The sequence below is a fragment of the Rattus norvegicus genome, chromosome 11 (assembly GCF_021556685.1).
Source record: "Rattus norvegicus strain SHRSP/BbbUtx chromosome 11, alternate assembly SHRSP_T2T, whole genome shotgun sequence".
NCBI lineage: Eukaryota > Metazoa > Chordata > Mammalia > Rodentia > Muridae > Rattus > Rattus norvegicus.
In genome coordinates, this window is record NC_141544.1 from 97,565,275 (window position 1) to 97,580,398 (window position 15,124).

A 15,124-nucleotide genomic window follows, 5' to 3' on the forward strand; every position below is an offset into this window, starting at 1 on the left:
GCCATCTCTCCAGCCCCCTGGTGACACTTTTTGTTCTCTTTTCCTATCAGGAACATTGTCCCATGGCTTAAGAAGTATGGGACCGATCCGAGCACTGGAGAGGTAGGTGCTCACGCAGAGCCTGCTCCGCTCCTGGCTGCTTTGTCTGTGCGTGTCTCATGCACTCCGTGTGGAGAACTGCACAGAGCCTGGGAGAGACAGTCTAGCCTCTGTGTGCACATCTCAGTATGTATGTATGTATGTATGTATGTATGTATGTATGTATGTAGTATGTTGACACTCTGTACTTGCAGATTCTATTCTTGGATTCAGTCCCCCGTGTTCATAAAGAAGTATTTGTGGAAGGTTGTATGTGAACTGATCTGTATGCTTTTTCTTGTCATTGTTTCCTATCAGAGAATATGTGTTTAGCATTTATATTGTGGTAGGTAGCAGGCAATCAGGAGATGGCTTAATGTTGATGGGAGGCTACATGTAGGTTCTGGTCAAATGCTACAGCATTTTATGAGGCTGGAATATTTATGGACTTTGGTATCCTGAGCAGTCTTGGTACTGATCTCCTGTGAATGTACACCATTGTCTGTATCTTTCTTTGCTGGAGACAGGGTCTTACTCTGCAGCCCCAGCTGTCCTCTCACTTACAGCGGTCCTGCCTTAGCCTCCATGTCAGGCTGCATGTTTTCCCTTGAGTTGGATCACAGTGGGAAATTCACCTGTGTCTTGCTCTGTGCTCTGCCAGATGCTGGGGAGCCTCAAGGGTGTTAGTGCAGAAAGCACAGCTTTTTCTGTGAGACTGTTGGTTAAAAAGTATGGTTTTTATATTTATTTGCTTAATTTTGAGCACGTGTGTGTAAGCTTGTATGCACATCTACGTGGGTGCATTTGCCACAGCACAGGGTTAGAGGGCAACTTGTGGGATTCAGTTCTCTCTTCCCACCATGTGGGTTCTAGGGATCTAACTCAGGGTGGCAGGCTTGGTGGCAAGTGACCTCACACAAGCCAGCTTGGTCCACTGTCTGTCTGTGGCTGGGCTATATTGGAACTTCTGTCATTTGCCCGTCATGCAGAAGTACAGAGAATGGCCCCATGCACATATCTTGAGCACATAAGACTATTCTTCTAGGACCATTGAGTCAAAAGTATGTGCTTTGTCAGGTGTCATGGCTACTGGCCAACTAACTGCCCTTCAAAGTTGTTTGCATTTTAACCCTTAAAAAGAGTGTGCAAAAGAAGATACTTCTCGTCTATGACCTTGACAATTCTAGGTATAGTCTGGGCATTTTGTTGTTGTTGTTGTTTTGTTTTGTTTTGTCTTGCCTTGTTTTTTGAGACAATGTTTCTCTGTGTAGTAGCCCTGGCTGTCCTGGAACTCACTTTATAGACCAGGCTGACCTTAAACTCAGAGATCTACCTGCCTCTGCCTCCCGAGTGCTGAGGTTAAAGGTGTGTGCCAGCATTCCTGGCTCAGTTTGTTTTTTTAAATGGGTGGAAAGAAAGCCAGTCAGCTAAGTCATTTGCTATATGACCTGAATACAGGTCCAACACTGGGACTTCTGCCACTCAGAAGAATATTTCTAGATTGTAGCTCCTTCTGTAGTCTCATTGTCTACACAATTTACTAAGTAAGCCTCTAGGCCCTTGGTTCCTCTGCGTCTGAGGTCTGCCTCCTTTCCTTCTGTGGGCCTTGGTCTTCATCTTTCAGCTGTACCTGTTTAGGCACCAACTTGGTATGTGCTGGGTCTGACATGGGAAGGGGCAGTCAGGTCAGGTGTGTGGCTACAGTGACTCAGGGAAGGATGGGAAGGAGAGGGAGTAATGGGCTGAGATGTCTCTTCAGAGCTGTTGTGTTTGGTCCTGAGGACAAGAGAGATGACAGTATTTAGGTGCCATATTGGGGAACCTTCATGGCCCTAGACTTAGTCTGGGTAGGTTGGAAGCCCAGGTAGGGTCATTACCTGATCCATATTGAGGACAGCTCTGCATTTGTCAGGAAGGTGCTCTAAAGGAGCCTAGTGGACCTGGGGAGAACTGTCAGGGATCATATGTTTGTCTGGGTGAGAGGCAGAGAGAAAGGAGAGAACTGTGTCACCTAGCCCAACTTACCAAGAGCTTCCTGAGGAGTTGTAACCGTCCTGATCATCTGTAAGGGCTGGTGGACTCTGGTTCAGGGTCTGAGGCCAGGGCCATTGTGCTGCTGGTGCCAGTGTGACCGATCTTACCATGATTACCTCCTCGAAGATTCCCTTTTGAAGTAAGGTCCCACCCACAGGTTTGTGGGGGTTGTAAGCTTTGGAGGAACATTTCCATGCAGATCTAGGGAGTTGTTAATGTGTTGAGTATGGTGACCCTGTCTCCCTGTTAGAGTAGGTCAGATTCCTCCTTCACTTCTCAGCCTGCGAGCGACATTCTCTTGGCAAGAACGCTTGGGTGAGGGCATCGCTCAGTCGTGGAGCTCCACTCGTTCCCTTGCAGAAGGCTTTGGTTCACATTTTCTGTCACCACCCCCCAAGACAAAACCCAAAACACACACTTACAAAGTCCCAAACAAAACAAAATAAAAGCGTTCAAGGCTCGAATCTACTGGGTGGCAGGAAGCTGGTCGTAGTCTTTCTGGTTCTGGTGACAGTCTGGGATGGTGTGGGGTCCCGGGGACTTTCCAGTGTAGATGCACATGCTGCCAACTTGCCTTGTCCCTGTTCCAGAGGAAAGGGGCACTGTGCTACACACGGGGTCTCAAAATGTTTCTCTTCAGTGGCCTGGGTTAGACGTCTACCTCTTGAAGTGGTTTGCTTTTCTTCCTTGGTGTCCCACACTTGAATGTGGCTGACAGCCCTGAAGCTCCAGGATCCAGGCTGGGATAAGATCGCTTACTGGGGTCCTCATTATGAGGTCCCTGCCTTAGCTTGTAGTTGGTTGTGCTCTGCCTTGCTGACCTGAGGCTGTGACAACCTAGGGATGCCACCCTGGAGCTCCCTGCTGCGGCCTGCCCTTTGACGTCTGTTAGTGTTGTCTGCCACCTCTGTTCCCAAGATGCTGCCTCTGCTGCCTTGTGTACAGTTGTCCTCAGGAGCTCTACCTCTCTCTGCTGGACGTTGCTATGGTTACCCCTGGGTGCATGTTAGGTTTGTAATCTGCGTCACAGGTGCTCTTTGGGACATCAGATCTTGTTATTTGACTGTTTTCTGCAACTTTCAAACTACATGTAGCTTTTATTTTGGTCACAGCTAGAAGCTGGGGCCATTTTCTTTGTTCATGGAACCCCGCAGGGGTGTGTTCTGTTTAACACTCCTCGTCTGTGGGCATGCTGAATCCTCCCCTGTTGTACCTCTTTACCCATGTTAAGCACGTGTGAGCTCTAGCATATACCTTTTCCACTTTCAGTGTTTTGTTTCCTTTTAAACACTATTTGTACCGTAGTATAAGCAGCATACGCAGGTGCTCTCACGAGCTTTGTTACATTTATTTGTTTTGTATTTGTCTTAGTACACGTGTGCTTACAGTGTGTGCGTCAGGGTACAGCTTGTGGGACTTCTCTCTTTCCTCTGTGAAAGTCAGGCTCTGATAAACACCTTCACCAGCTAAGCCTGTTCTTGACATCCTACTAGTGTTAGACATTTTTATTTTACTTAGTAGCTTTATTAATTATTATAATATTATGATGTGGGTGTTCGAATGCCATGGTGCAAATGTGGGCAGAGGACACCTTCAGGAGAGTTGGTTCTCTCCCTCCACTGTGGGTTCCAGGGATTAAGTTCAGGTTTTCCAGCCTGCGTGAAGTAGCCCTATATGAAGTCAGATGTTCAGACAAGGGCTAGATATGGAGCTCAGTGGCAGAGCACACACTTCATACATAGAAGGGCCTGGGTTTGGTAGCTGTCACCAAAAAGGAAGTTCAGGCAGTGTAGAAATACACACCAATCTTTCTTCCACACCCTCCTCGTTTAGCCCCGTGACTACCCCCCCTTACCTTGGTGGTGTCTGTGTGTCTGTAAATCTGGGGATCTCACGCCTGGGGTGTACAGGTGCGTCAGTGAGCCATTCTGCAGGCCTTGGGAGTCCTGGTTGTGTCTTGGAGACTCCCCAGAGAGAGTTCTGTTTTCCTGTAAGCTGCAGAGGGTCAGTTGTGCAGAGATCTTTCTGTTCTGTCCCTGTGCCTCTGTCTTGGTGGCCTCTGTGTTACTTCACCCCTTATTCATTGTTGTTAATTATGTCTTCCAGAAACTTGATGGGAAGTCCCTGATTAAGCTGAACTTTGCAAAGAACAGTGAAGGTGAGAATCCCTTTTATACCCAGCTCCAGGACTGGCCCATAGAGACCCCAAGCTCCTACTCTCACCAACTTTGTGTCTAATGATCAGGCATTCCTTTCCTTTCTCTTGTGGTTGGAGGTTGAATATGGGGCTACACATGCTAACCCGGTATTCTATCTCAGGCTCATCTCCAGCCTCTCTCATTCCTTTCTGACACTCGATTTTAGTTTTCCATATGTCACATGACTTCCCAAAGGTCCAGGTGGTTTAAGGACAGGTGGGTCCCAGAAAGGCAATTAGGCTGTTGTGAGCTGCCAGTGCCATAGTTGGGCCCTGTGCATGAGCCATACCTGGGTGAAGCTGGGCTGTTCATGACTGTAGGTGGAAGTTGCTTGGAGCCAGGCCCAGGGTGGCCAGCCCATCTGTGGTTGTGGGGTTTGGGAAGCATTCCTACTCTAGAGCAGACTGTCACCCCTCTGCCTCATTTGGAGCCTCCTACTCTGAGTCCCTCTGTGGCCTCTTGTTGCCTTTCCAGATAATGCAGCTATAATTATAGCTGCTGTGCTCTCGTCCTGGGGTCTGATCGATCTTTGTGGGCTGGGCTAAGGGGTCTCCCTTTCACTCTGGTACAAATGCCGTGGGCGAGCTCACTGTCAGTGCTTACTGGGTGTTTTCCAGGGAAATGTTGCAAGCATAGGGAAGGGCAGGCATCTTTCTTCATTGTCTGAGATACAGCAACCTTGGGTTCATAGGTCATATGTGTCCTATATTGAGCAGATTGTCCTGTACTATCTGCCTGGAGATGTGCAGGTAGGGGTGAGATGCGTGTGCATGCGTGTGTGGCTGTGTGTGCATGCATGCAGTCCTAAGTGAGAAGAGCTTTTGTTGGGGGCAGAATCTAGCAAAAGATGACTAGTGCATCAGATGTCCTCTCTATTCTAGACAGGATTAAAGGAAGGAAGGGCACCAGGAGGACACCCACTGAGGGCAGCAGACAGGCCTGAGAGGAGACTTGGTAAGAGAGAGCTGTATGCAGACCTGGGAAACATTCCAGACAGGTGTGCTTGAGGGTGTCTGCATGGCAGGAGTCTAACACTGTGGAAACCATCTCATGCACCCTAGAGGCTGGGCACTCAGGAGGCTGGGGTCTCTGTGTTTTTAAGGCCAGATGCTCTACAGAGCAAGTTCCAAGACAGCCAGAGCTACATAGAGAACCCTGTTTTAAAACAAAACAACAAGAAAAACATAATGACTTATATCTTAATAATAGCATGTGACATGAAAAAAAAATGAATAGGAATTTCCTGGTCACACCAAATATATGCCCAGTGGTTGAGTGGTTAAATTTCCTTTTCTTTTCTTCTTTTCTTTAGTGTGTGTATGCGTGCGCTGAGTGAGCTTGTGCGGGTGATTTTTTTTTAAACTGAGATTTTTAGAAGTCTATGTAAATGCATGTGGGTAACATGAGTGTTTGCTCCCCCACTCCACTGTCTGTTGGGTCTCTGTGGATGGAAGACCGTCTACTGCGGCTGGCTGGCTGAGTGGAAAGCTAGGTGAGGAAGGCCAGGAGATTAAGACGAGGAGAGATGGGGAGTGGTGGAGGTGTTCTGCGTGAGGCAGCAGGGCTTTGGTCTAGTGAATGAACAGGAGCTGGTTAATGGTGTCGGCATGGAGCCGAATGGCTGCCCTCCTGGGGTTCCCAGGTCTTGGCGTCTGGCCTACGGTTTGCCGTCTTCCTTTTCTGACCACTACTGATTGTTCCATCTCTTTCCTTCTGTCCCCTCTGTCCCATCATCCCTCTCTCCCGCCAGCCTCCCTGCTTCCCTCTCTCCGTCCCTGTGGTACTTGTTGGATGTAGAACTTAGCACCTGCTAGGCAAATGCACTGCTCCTCCTCATCTTCAGTATTCACTTTGAGACAGCGTCATGGTAAACTGTCCCGCTGGCCTTGCACTCCGTTCTTCTGCTTCCGTTTTTGGTTAGCTACAGTTAAAGTATGTGTTGTTATGATTGTTTACTCAGAACCCTTGAGGGCCACTAGCCCTGCGTGTGCTCTCTCTCCAGGGCAGTACCACTGTCCAGTGCTGTACTCCGTGTTCACTGACAACACCCACATCGTGGCCATCAGGACAACTGGCAATGTCTACACCTATGAGGTAGACCCCCTTGCAGTGAGTGGGACTCTCTAATGTTGGGCCCTCACATGTGCCTGGCTGAGTGCTGAGGGAACCAGGAGCAGTGAGCACGAGCTTGCCTGTCCTCGTGGCCTTCATAGCCTCCAGCACAAGACACGATCTCTAAAATAAAGTTAGGGGGTTGGGGATTTAGCTCAGCGGTAGAGCACTTGCCTAGCAAGCGCAAGGCCCTGGGTTCGGCCCCCAGCTCCGAAAAAAAGAAAAAAAAAAAAGTGCCAATAGGGTCCTATTACCCTTGAGTCACCTCAGGGTATGTAATCCTATGAGATAATTCTTAGGGGTTGGGGATTTAGCTCAGTGGTTAAGCGCTTGCCTAGGAAGCGCAAGGCCCTGGGTTCAGTCCCCAGCTCCGAAAAAAAGAACCAAAAAAAAATAAAAAAATAAAGTTAGGTGATGCTGGTGGCCTTTGGCCCTGAAACCCAGGCAGGCAGTTTGGGCTCCATAAGCAAGGAAGGGTTCCTTGTACCCTGGACGGTATCCCCAGCGTGGACCAAACTCTAGAAGGAACATGGCAGCAAAGGGAGATAGGGGGAGGACAGGCTCTAGGAAGGAGAAGGCGCCAGGTCGGCAGGAGGGACAGGAGCCATCTCCATTCCTGGCTCAGTCTAGGATGAGGACAGGACACGATGCAGGAGAGCCCATGTGGGAGTGCTTGCCTGAAGCAGCAGTTGTCTTGGCTGTCTCCGCCATTGCAGATGAGAGCACCTGAAACTGTACCCAGATACCCAGAGTGGCTCTGCGTGCTCCTTTACCTCATATCTGTTCCAGAAGGAACCGCGATTTCTCTGTCCTGTTCTAGGCAGTGGAGCAGCTAAACATCAAGGCCAAGAACTTGAGGGACCTGTTAACTGATGAGCCCTTTTCCAGGCAAGACATCATCACCCTGCAGGTAGGGAGCTTCACAGAAAGGGCCTCACCTTGACCCTCAGCTCCACTCTGCCCCCAGCTTTCCTCACCAGGCTTGGTGGCTTCTCGTCCACTTCCTCACAGCCACTGAGAACCATGACCACCTCTGGCTCTCACCTCCCCACAACTGTCGTAGGTGTCAGGACTTAGGCTGCTCTTCAGGTCCACCCCTGCTCCCAGAGCAGCATCTACACAGTTGTCCCCATGGTGGTGTGTGGACGGCCTTGAGAGAGTGTAGGCTAGCATAGAGTTAAACGACGCTGTGGCTTGTTCCTTTCTGACTGAAGCTTAGTCCAGTGGCTTCCTTGCCCACATCCTGTGCTACCTGGCAGCAAGCCTCACTCCCTGTTCTGTAGTCTAGGGGCAGGGCACACTGCTTGATGAGCAGGTAGGCGGTCTGTGCTCTGGACTTGCACCTCTGCTTGTTACCGGGTCAGCTGCAGCCTCTTCCCTGCAGGCACCTGCCCAGCCTTAGGCACCTGGCGTGCACGGTGCCTGAGCCTGAGGTGCTTGACACAGCCCTCAGTGCTTCTGAGTGTTCTCTTCCTCCCACAGGACCCCACCAATCTGGACAAATTTAACGTCAGCAGCTTCTTCCATGTAAAGAATAACATGCGAATGATAGATCCAGGTATGGACACCTAAAGGCTGCTGTGAGTGGAGCACAGGGTCTTGGCCAAGCCCTTTCTTCTTGGGGGCCCAGACACTGTGGGGGGCTCCAGAGTGGCTTTTGCCTAACTAGATTTAAAATTTTGGGAAATCTTGACTATCGGGAAAGTTGCTGTATGGATGCGGCTGTTCTTAAGTTTGCAGCAATCCTCCTGCACTCGCCTTCTAAGAGCTGGCATTACAAGCACGCACTACCTTGTCTGTCAGACGCTTAGAGAAGCAGCTGACTGTCCTCTTGGAAACACCGACACCTACCTTTCCCCAGCTCTGGTGGCACTGTTTTCTGGATTGCTGTTGGCCACTGTTCTTTCTAGGGCACAGTGACAGAGGGGGCTGTAGGTGAGACTGGGTGACATCAGACTTGTCTAGGGTACAGACTGGGCCCTTGTTGGTCCATGCCGTTGAGCACACTGACACACTACAGAGTGGCTGAGGCATCTGAGCTCACTGGCTGCACACCAAGGAGCCGGCCAGACTCATGCCCAGGGCTTAGCTGGCCCCACCTTAGCAGGAAGCAGTACTCCTGATGCTCATAATGAACTGTGGACCAGTCAGGATTTAGAGAGGTAGAACACACAGCTCAGGGATAACTGAGCTCAGGAGACCCAGAGGCCAGGACTTGGGAGGCTCACTGCCCAGTAAGTTAGAGCCTTTGGCCTAGCAGGCAACATGTGACCTTCCTTCCCTTGAAATAAACACTTTTAAATCCACAAAAACAAAACATCATTGTGAGAAGGTTGCAGTGTAGCTGATAGAGAGAACGGGGTGACTCCTGCTGACTGTGTGAAGGACATCCCTTCAGGCCTTGGGCCAAGCACCATAACTTCTGTGGGCCCCCACTCTCACCCCCCCACCCCCGTCCCTTGCTGCACTTCCTAGCGCTGCCGCCAGACCATCAAGGGCGGTAAGTTATGGCTGTGCTAAGGCCAGACAGAGAACCCTGCCCTAATCAGCTCTCCTGTTGCTGCTGCTCATGTGGCCAGCTCCTTCTCTATTCCTGTTAGCTCATCTTGAAACTCTGGGACCTTGGCTGCCCAGTTCCATTATACTGTTTCGTAGATGAGGAAAAGGCCAAACAAGACCCATCTTATTATTTGAAAAATACAAATGCGGAGACCCGAGAGACGCTACAGGAGCTCTACAAAGAGTTCAAAGGAGATGAGATTTTAGCAGCTACCATGAAGCCACCTGAGAAGAAGAAGGTGGACCAACTGAATGCCGTGAGTGGGGCACTCTGGCTCTGCCTCTGAGCCATGAAAGATCCCAGGGAAGGTGCTGACAGGGCCTGGAATGTATTTTGTGCCATGGTGGATGGGATCCTCCCAGTATTGTGGGGCCCTCCAGGGCTGCTGGGGTGACTGGATCCCAAGCAGATCAGAACGGAGTAGCACACTCTCGGGCTGGAGGAATAGTTGGCAACCTGGGTCCCATGGCAACAGTGGCTCAGCAGAATAGGGCTGCCTTGTGCTGCGGCCTTGACATAGGTTTCAGTGACCAAGCTACCTGCTGTCTTTGGTGTTCCAAAGACATTTCAGGACAGAGATAGGAGGGCTCGTATTGCCGCTCTGTGATGGCAGGGAGGGCTGGGGTTGCTATAGCTACCAAGGTCCCAGACCTTACCTGGGCCTCACCTGGGTCCAGCATGCTTGTCTGCCCTACCCCCTATCTGCAGCTGTGGTGTTGGAATTTCTCCAGCACATTTAGCCAACAGGTGCTGTCTTTCTCCCATAGCCTGAGCCATGGGGAAGGCAGAGGTGGAGTCTCCCACGTAGGGAGTTATTCAGGAAAATTTAGAAAATTAAAGTTCATCTATAATTTTCTAATCTGAACATACTTCTTGTAGAGCAAGAAGCCCTGGGTTCGGTCCCCAGCTCCGAAAAAAAAAAAAAAAAGAAGAAGAAAAAACAACAAAAAAAAAAAACATGTGGACAAACCGAGCAGTCATGCATTAATCATTTTGTTTTGTTTTGTATTTCTAGCTGTCCTAGATCTTACTTTGTAGACCAGACTGGCCTTGAACTAACATAGATCACTTGCCTCTGCCTTCCAAGTGCTGGGACTAAAGGTTTGAGCCACCCTACTCGGTGACATAATCTTTATATATCTTCTTAAATAAATCAGCTGGTGTTGGTGATGTATATACCTTTAATCCCAATGAAGAGGCAGAGGCAGGCAGATCTCTGAGTTCAAGGCCAGCCTGGTCTACAGAGTAAGTTCTAGGACAGCCAGGGATGCACAGAAAGAAACTCTTACTCTCAAAAAACAAAAACAAAAAGCCTTCAGAAAGAAACTTACAAGTGCCTTTGAGGCATATCCTGGGAGAAGGCGACATTAGTGTGGCAGGCAGTTCTTCCTGTCTTGACTTACTGTTAGGTGTGACCTAGAGAGTGGCCTCACTCCCTCTCTGGGTACCAGTGATCTGGTTCTCTGGTCTTTGCCAGCCAGTTGGGCTGGGCTCTCCCTGTGCCTGTGCATGGTGGTTAGGGGGGCTGCACTTGAGGAGAGATAATGGCAGGGGGTGTAAGCACGTAGCTTTCTTGCAGGCCCACTATTCCACAGGGAAGGTCAGCGCGTCCTTCACCTCTACCGCCATGGTGCCTGAGACCACGCATGAAGCAGGTACTAGCTGTCTCTCCCTCCTGCTCACTTGCCTTGCATCCCCTCCGCACTGGTGTACTTCTCAGACGTGGGGTGCCCCTGATGGGAGGCTCATTAGTGCTGCAGGCCATAGGGCCTGAATGGAGGAGGTGCAGGGCAAGTGCCGAGCTCAGGACTTGTTTGCAGCTGTCATTGATGAAGATGTCCTGCGCTACCAGTTTGTGAAGAAGAAGGGCTATGTGAGGCTACACACCAACAAGGGTGACCTCAACCTCGAGCTGCACTGTGACCTGGTGAGTATGATGGCTGTTCTCAGGTGGTTTGGGAGCAGCTGGGTAGGCATGCCTTAAATGTGGAGCTGTGGTAAGTTTGCTTTTAAGAAATCCTGCCTGAATCTACCTGAGAACCAAAAGGGCCCTGACTTCCTTCCCTGGAGTCCCTTTAGCAACATACCTCCTTGGTAAGTAAGTGTATGTGCAGATCCTAGAAAAGGACCGTGGCGCTCTCTGTCCCCCACGTGTCTGTCATATGGCTGCAGGACTCCGTGGCCTAGCTCTCAGAGGTCAGACTGAGCCAGAGTCCACAGACAGGTAGCTATGATAAAGGTCTGCATGGCTTGTGCCTCTGCTGCTAACTACTGCGCCTCATAGTATTGTGATATTTTGCAGACACCAAAAACCTGTGAAAACTTCATCAAGCTCTGCAAGAAACAGTATTATGATGGTACCATCTTTCACAGATCCATCAGGAACTTTGTGGTGAGTGGTACAGGTTGGTGTGGCCATAGATGCTTGGTAATATGGGCAATGTCCAGGAAACAAACAGGCTCGTACTTGCCATGTTCCAGATACCCTGGCCATGTTCGGCCAGGGTAGGGTCTTAAGGTGTATCTTGTGCCAGCGATCCCAAATCTAGCCCTTCAGTGCTCACCCAGGAAGACCTGGGGTCAGAGAGGAGATCCCTGTCCTCACTGCAGCACATGGCTGTGGGGAGCTTGTCCAGTTAGTAGGCAGGGTGTGCGGGGGCGATAGGCATCAGAGCGAGTGACCTCATTGTGGTTTATTTTTACAGATCCAGGGTGGTGACCCTACTGGTACAGGCACAGGTAGGTGCCAATGTCAGCCCTGTTCTATTGGAATAATAAATATGACTGTTCTATGGGGCCTGGTAGGGAGTTGGGTTTTAAGTTCTAGGTGTGTAATTTTCCAGACTTGGGGGTGGCTGGCCACTCAGTGACTGGCCTTCTGACCTACCTTGGGCATGCCCCTTAGTTTTCCCACAATATCAGTTCATCTTTGCTAAGCCCCAGGACCTACCATCACAAGACAGGGAGGTGAGGTTCTCAGAACCCACTTGCTCACAGGTCTGGCCATGCCCTCCTGTCATGCAAGAAGGTAGCCCCATTGCTCCTACAGGGCAAGCCTTCAGCTACAGGGGCCAACCAGGACTTGGACCCATTTGCTGGAGCCCCGGGCCCACCGGTGAGATAGCAGCTTGTATTTAAGACACTGGGATCTAGGAGTCCTCAAGGAGGCTGCCTCAAGGCTCTGGCTGACCACTGACTGCTTCTCTTTGTTCTAGGAGGAGAGTCATACTGGGGCAAGCCTTTCAAAGACGAGTTCCGTCCCAATCTTTCACACACAGGCCGTGGGGTGCTCAGCATGGCCAATTCAGGGCCCAACACCAACAAGTCTCAGTTGTGAGTCCATGTCCAGCTTTTTTTACTCATCTGCTGGGGGTAGTGTTCAAAGGACCTAAGAGTTCTCTCTCAAAATTGTGCTGGACCTAAGTCAAATCCAGTCAAAGTACTGCACACCTAGACTAAGCCTAGGTCCCTTCAGTAAAGGAGCCCAAGTCAGCTGGTCCAATAGCATTCTGAGCTGAAAGCAGTACTTAAAAGTAGGTACCAAAGGCTTCTTTGGGTAGACAGGTAGAAATGGGAGTGTGTGCCATACCTGAGGTGGAGACAGTCAATCAGTTGTCATCCTTAGTTCCAGAGTGAGGTCAAGAGTAGCATGGTCAAATGAGTCCTGGTTTGAACAGCAGTAACAAGCGTGAGACTAAGTGTACGTAGTGTGGGCTTGATGCTTTTCACACTTGCTTGGTGGCCCTGCTTGCTGGGTGAGGCATGCTGTCAGACTCACATTTCTGAGCCTCACTAGGAGGTGTGGCAGTCAGGCTGGGGTGCTGTCCTGTTGGCGCAGTAGGACTGTCCTCTTGCCACTCAGGGTAGGGACCTCACACTTCCTGCTAGGATTGCAGGTGCTCCCCCTTGTCTCATGTCATCTAGCCATTTGCTGTCACCTGTTTAGTCTACAGTCTAGAGCTTCTTCCAGACAGCACACACCTGGACTGTACTTCACCTTGGAAGCCTGCCTCAGTCCTCTGCCCCTGGCAGGGCTCATGGTGGGGTTGAGTCAACCCATTTCCTTCCTCCAAATAGTCTAACAACCACGCTCAAGCCGCCTGCCTCTCCTGCTTGCCTTCCATGGGAGGTTGGCAACCATACTCTGGCTTTCTCCTGAGAACCAGAGGTCTGCATTTACCTGTGGCCTTGGCAGACAGGCAGTGGGCAGGAAGCTACAAGCTGGGAAGGGCTTCTACTGAGGAGCAGTCATCACTGGATGAGAGCACACCGGTGGGACAGCCTGCTACTTCCTAATCTGTCCTTCCTCCCCCCAGCTTCATCACCTTCCGGTCCTGTGCTTACCTGGACAAGAAGCACACCATCTTTGGACGGTAAGAGCGGATGCTGTACACATTCGGAGTACAGTGTGGGCTTCCCTGCCTTTCCCAAACCTGGTGTTATCCCCTCTTATTGCCACTACGGACTGTGGGTATTTCTATGGGGGAAGGCCTATGGGGCCAAGGAGAGGAGACACCCAGGCAGCACTAGCTCATACTTCCTCTCAGGGCACCGTTTGGAGGCCTGAGCCACATTGCTTTCTCCTCATCCACTAGTCTAGGGTCAGCAGATTTTCCCAGAAAGGCCCAGATGGTATTTTTGCATTCCGTGCTGACAGTTCAGTTATTGGGGGGGGGGGGGGGGGAGCTGGGTACAGTGGTATTCTTAGCACTTGAGAGTTCTTGGCCTGTTTCAGTTAGTGAGTTCAAAGCCAACCTGGTTTATATAAGATCCTGACTCAGCAAACCGGGGAAAGGAAGTATAGAGACAAGGACTGAGGCTCATCCAGGAACCCTTCGGTCACCAAACACGGCTGGGTGTGGTGTGCTGCTCACCTCTCTGTGGTGGCTCACCCTGTCCTGTCTGGTGACTACTCTGCTAGTCCACTTCATGGTAGGTCTCACCTCTGCCATAATGCTCCTCTGCTCAGGGTACTCGGGGACCCAGCCAGCTCTTGTCCCTCTGCTGCAGGGTTGTCGGGGGCTTTGACACGCTGACAGCTATGGAGAATGTGGAGAGTGACCCCAAAACTGACCGCCCTAAGGTATGCGCTAAGGGAGAACAGAGCACCACACCCACTTGGTGCTATTTGGCAAAGTCTGCTGCCTGCTCACGTAGCCTCTCTGCCACCAGGAAGAAGTGCGCATCTGTACCACCACAGTGTTTGTGGATCCCTATGAGGAGGCCGACGCCCAGGTGAGGAGGGTGCCACGCAAGTCACATCCTTGGTGGTTAGGAGCAGAAGGGCACACTCGGAGGCTCTCCCTTCTATATGGGGGTGAGAAGACCCAACCCTGGGTTCTGTGTGACAGTCTTGCTACCTCCCAGATTGCCCAGGAACGGAAGAAGACACAGCACCAAGTGGATCCAGAGGCCAAGGCCAAGACGAACCAGCCCCAGCCTGGAAACCAGGGCCCCCAGACATACCGCCAGGGGGTGGGCAAGTACATCAACCCTGCAGCCACGTGAGTGTGATTGATGGGTGGCATCTCCCATATCCCCCTGGAAGCTGGGACCTCTCCTCACAGTGCTTCACAGTGACCAAGTAGTGGCCGGAGCAGCACAGGCCAGACTGGAGACTACGGCTGAGGGTCCTGCCTGCCTCGTGAGGTTCTAGACAAGGCCCCTGTGCAGCCCAAGGATGGTTTACTGGCTCGACTGTGGAGCAGCACTGTGTGGAGAGGGCGCTTCTGAAGGGAAGGCTATCTGTGCAGAGCTCACAGCACAGGCTCCTGGCTCTTCTGTGGCAACTGGAGTGTTTTTCCTCATGTCTTAGGAAACGAGCAGCAGAGGAAGAACCATCCACCAGCACAGCTATCCCCACAGCCAAGAAAAGGCCCAGTCGGGGCTTTGGGGACTTCAGCTCCTGGTAGCAGCAGGCTGGCCTCAGGGATCCTGGTAGGGGTGCAGGGCTGTGGGCCTCCAGGTCTGTCCCTGAGCCCTTTACCCTTGCCATCAGTTTGGGCTGTGAACCAATAAATCTGTTGCCTAGGACCTGGGTCCAGTTTGGGCCCCTGGGACTCCTGGGATCCCCTTCCTCATCTGGTGCCAGTGGTCTCTGTCGGCCTCAGGATGGCTGTGTGCCCATTCAACACATTCCTTG

General features: G+C 51.1%; 1 protein-coding gene across 2 annotated transcripts in view; it reads left to right on the forward strand.

Annotated features, from left to right (window-relative positions):
- Ppil2 (peptidylprolyl isomerase like 2) overlaps nucleotides 1-15,062 on the forward strand; it is a 22,605-nt gene extending 7,543 nt beyond the window's left edge. Inside the window, exons 5-20 of one of the 2 annotated variants that reach the window (XR_015632836.1) lie at nucleotides 51-102; nucleotides 4,219-4,270; nucleotides 6,313-6,404; nucleotides 7,243-7,332; nucleotides 7,905-7,980; nucleotides 9,078-9,238; nucleotides 10,562-10,637; nucleotides 10,803-10,909; nucleotides 11,285-11,374; nucleotides 11,688-11,721; nucleotides 12,198-12,315; nucleotides 13,299-13,355; nucleotides 13,952-14,065; nucleotides 14,155-14,217; nucleotides 14,350-14,486; nucleotides 14,798-15,062. Coding sequence is in view for 1 of the 2 variants with exons in the window: in NM_001017383.1 (NP_001017383.1) it covers nucleotides 51-102; nucleotides 4,219-4,270; nucleotides 6,313-6,404; nucleotides 7,243-7,332; nucleotides 7,905-7,980; nucleotides 9,078-9,238; nucleotides 10,562-10,637; nucleotides 10,803-10,909; nucleotides 11,285-11,374; nucleotides 11,688-11,721; nucleotides 12,198-12,315; nucleotides 13,299-13,355; nucleotides 13,993-14,065; nucleotides 14,155-14,217; nucleotides 14,350-14,486; nucleotides 14,798-14,894 (1,375 nt within the window). In the remaining variant the exon portion in view is untranslated. The remainder of the gene's footprint in view (nucleotides 1-50; nucleotides 103-4,218; nucleotides 4,271-6,312; nucleotides 6,405-7,242; nucleotides 7,333-7,904; nucleotides 7,981-9,077; nucleotides 9,239-10,561; nucleotides 10,638-10,802; nucleotides 10,910-11,284; nucleotides 11,375-11,687; nucleotides 11,722-12,197; nucleotides 12,316-13,298; nucleotides 13,356-13,951; nucleotides 14,066-14,154; nucleotides 14,218-14,349; nucleotides 14,487-14,797) is intronic. The other variant, NM_001017383.1, reaches the window with a different exon arrangement.
- The last annotated feature ends 62 nt before the right edge of the window (nucleotides 15,063-15,124 follow it).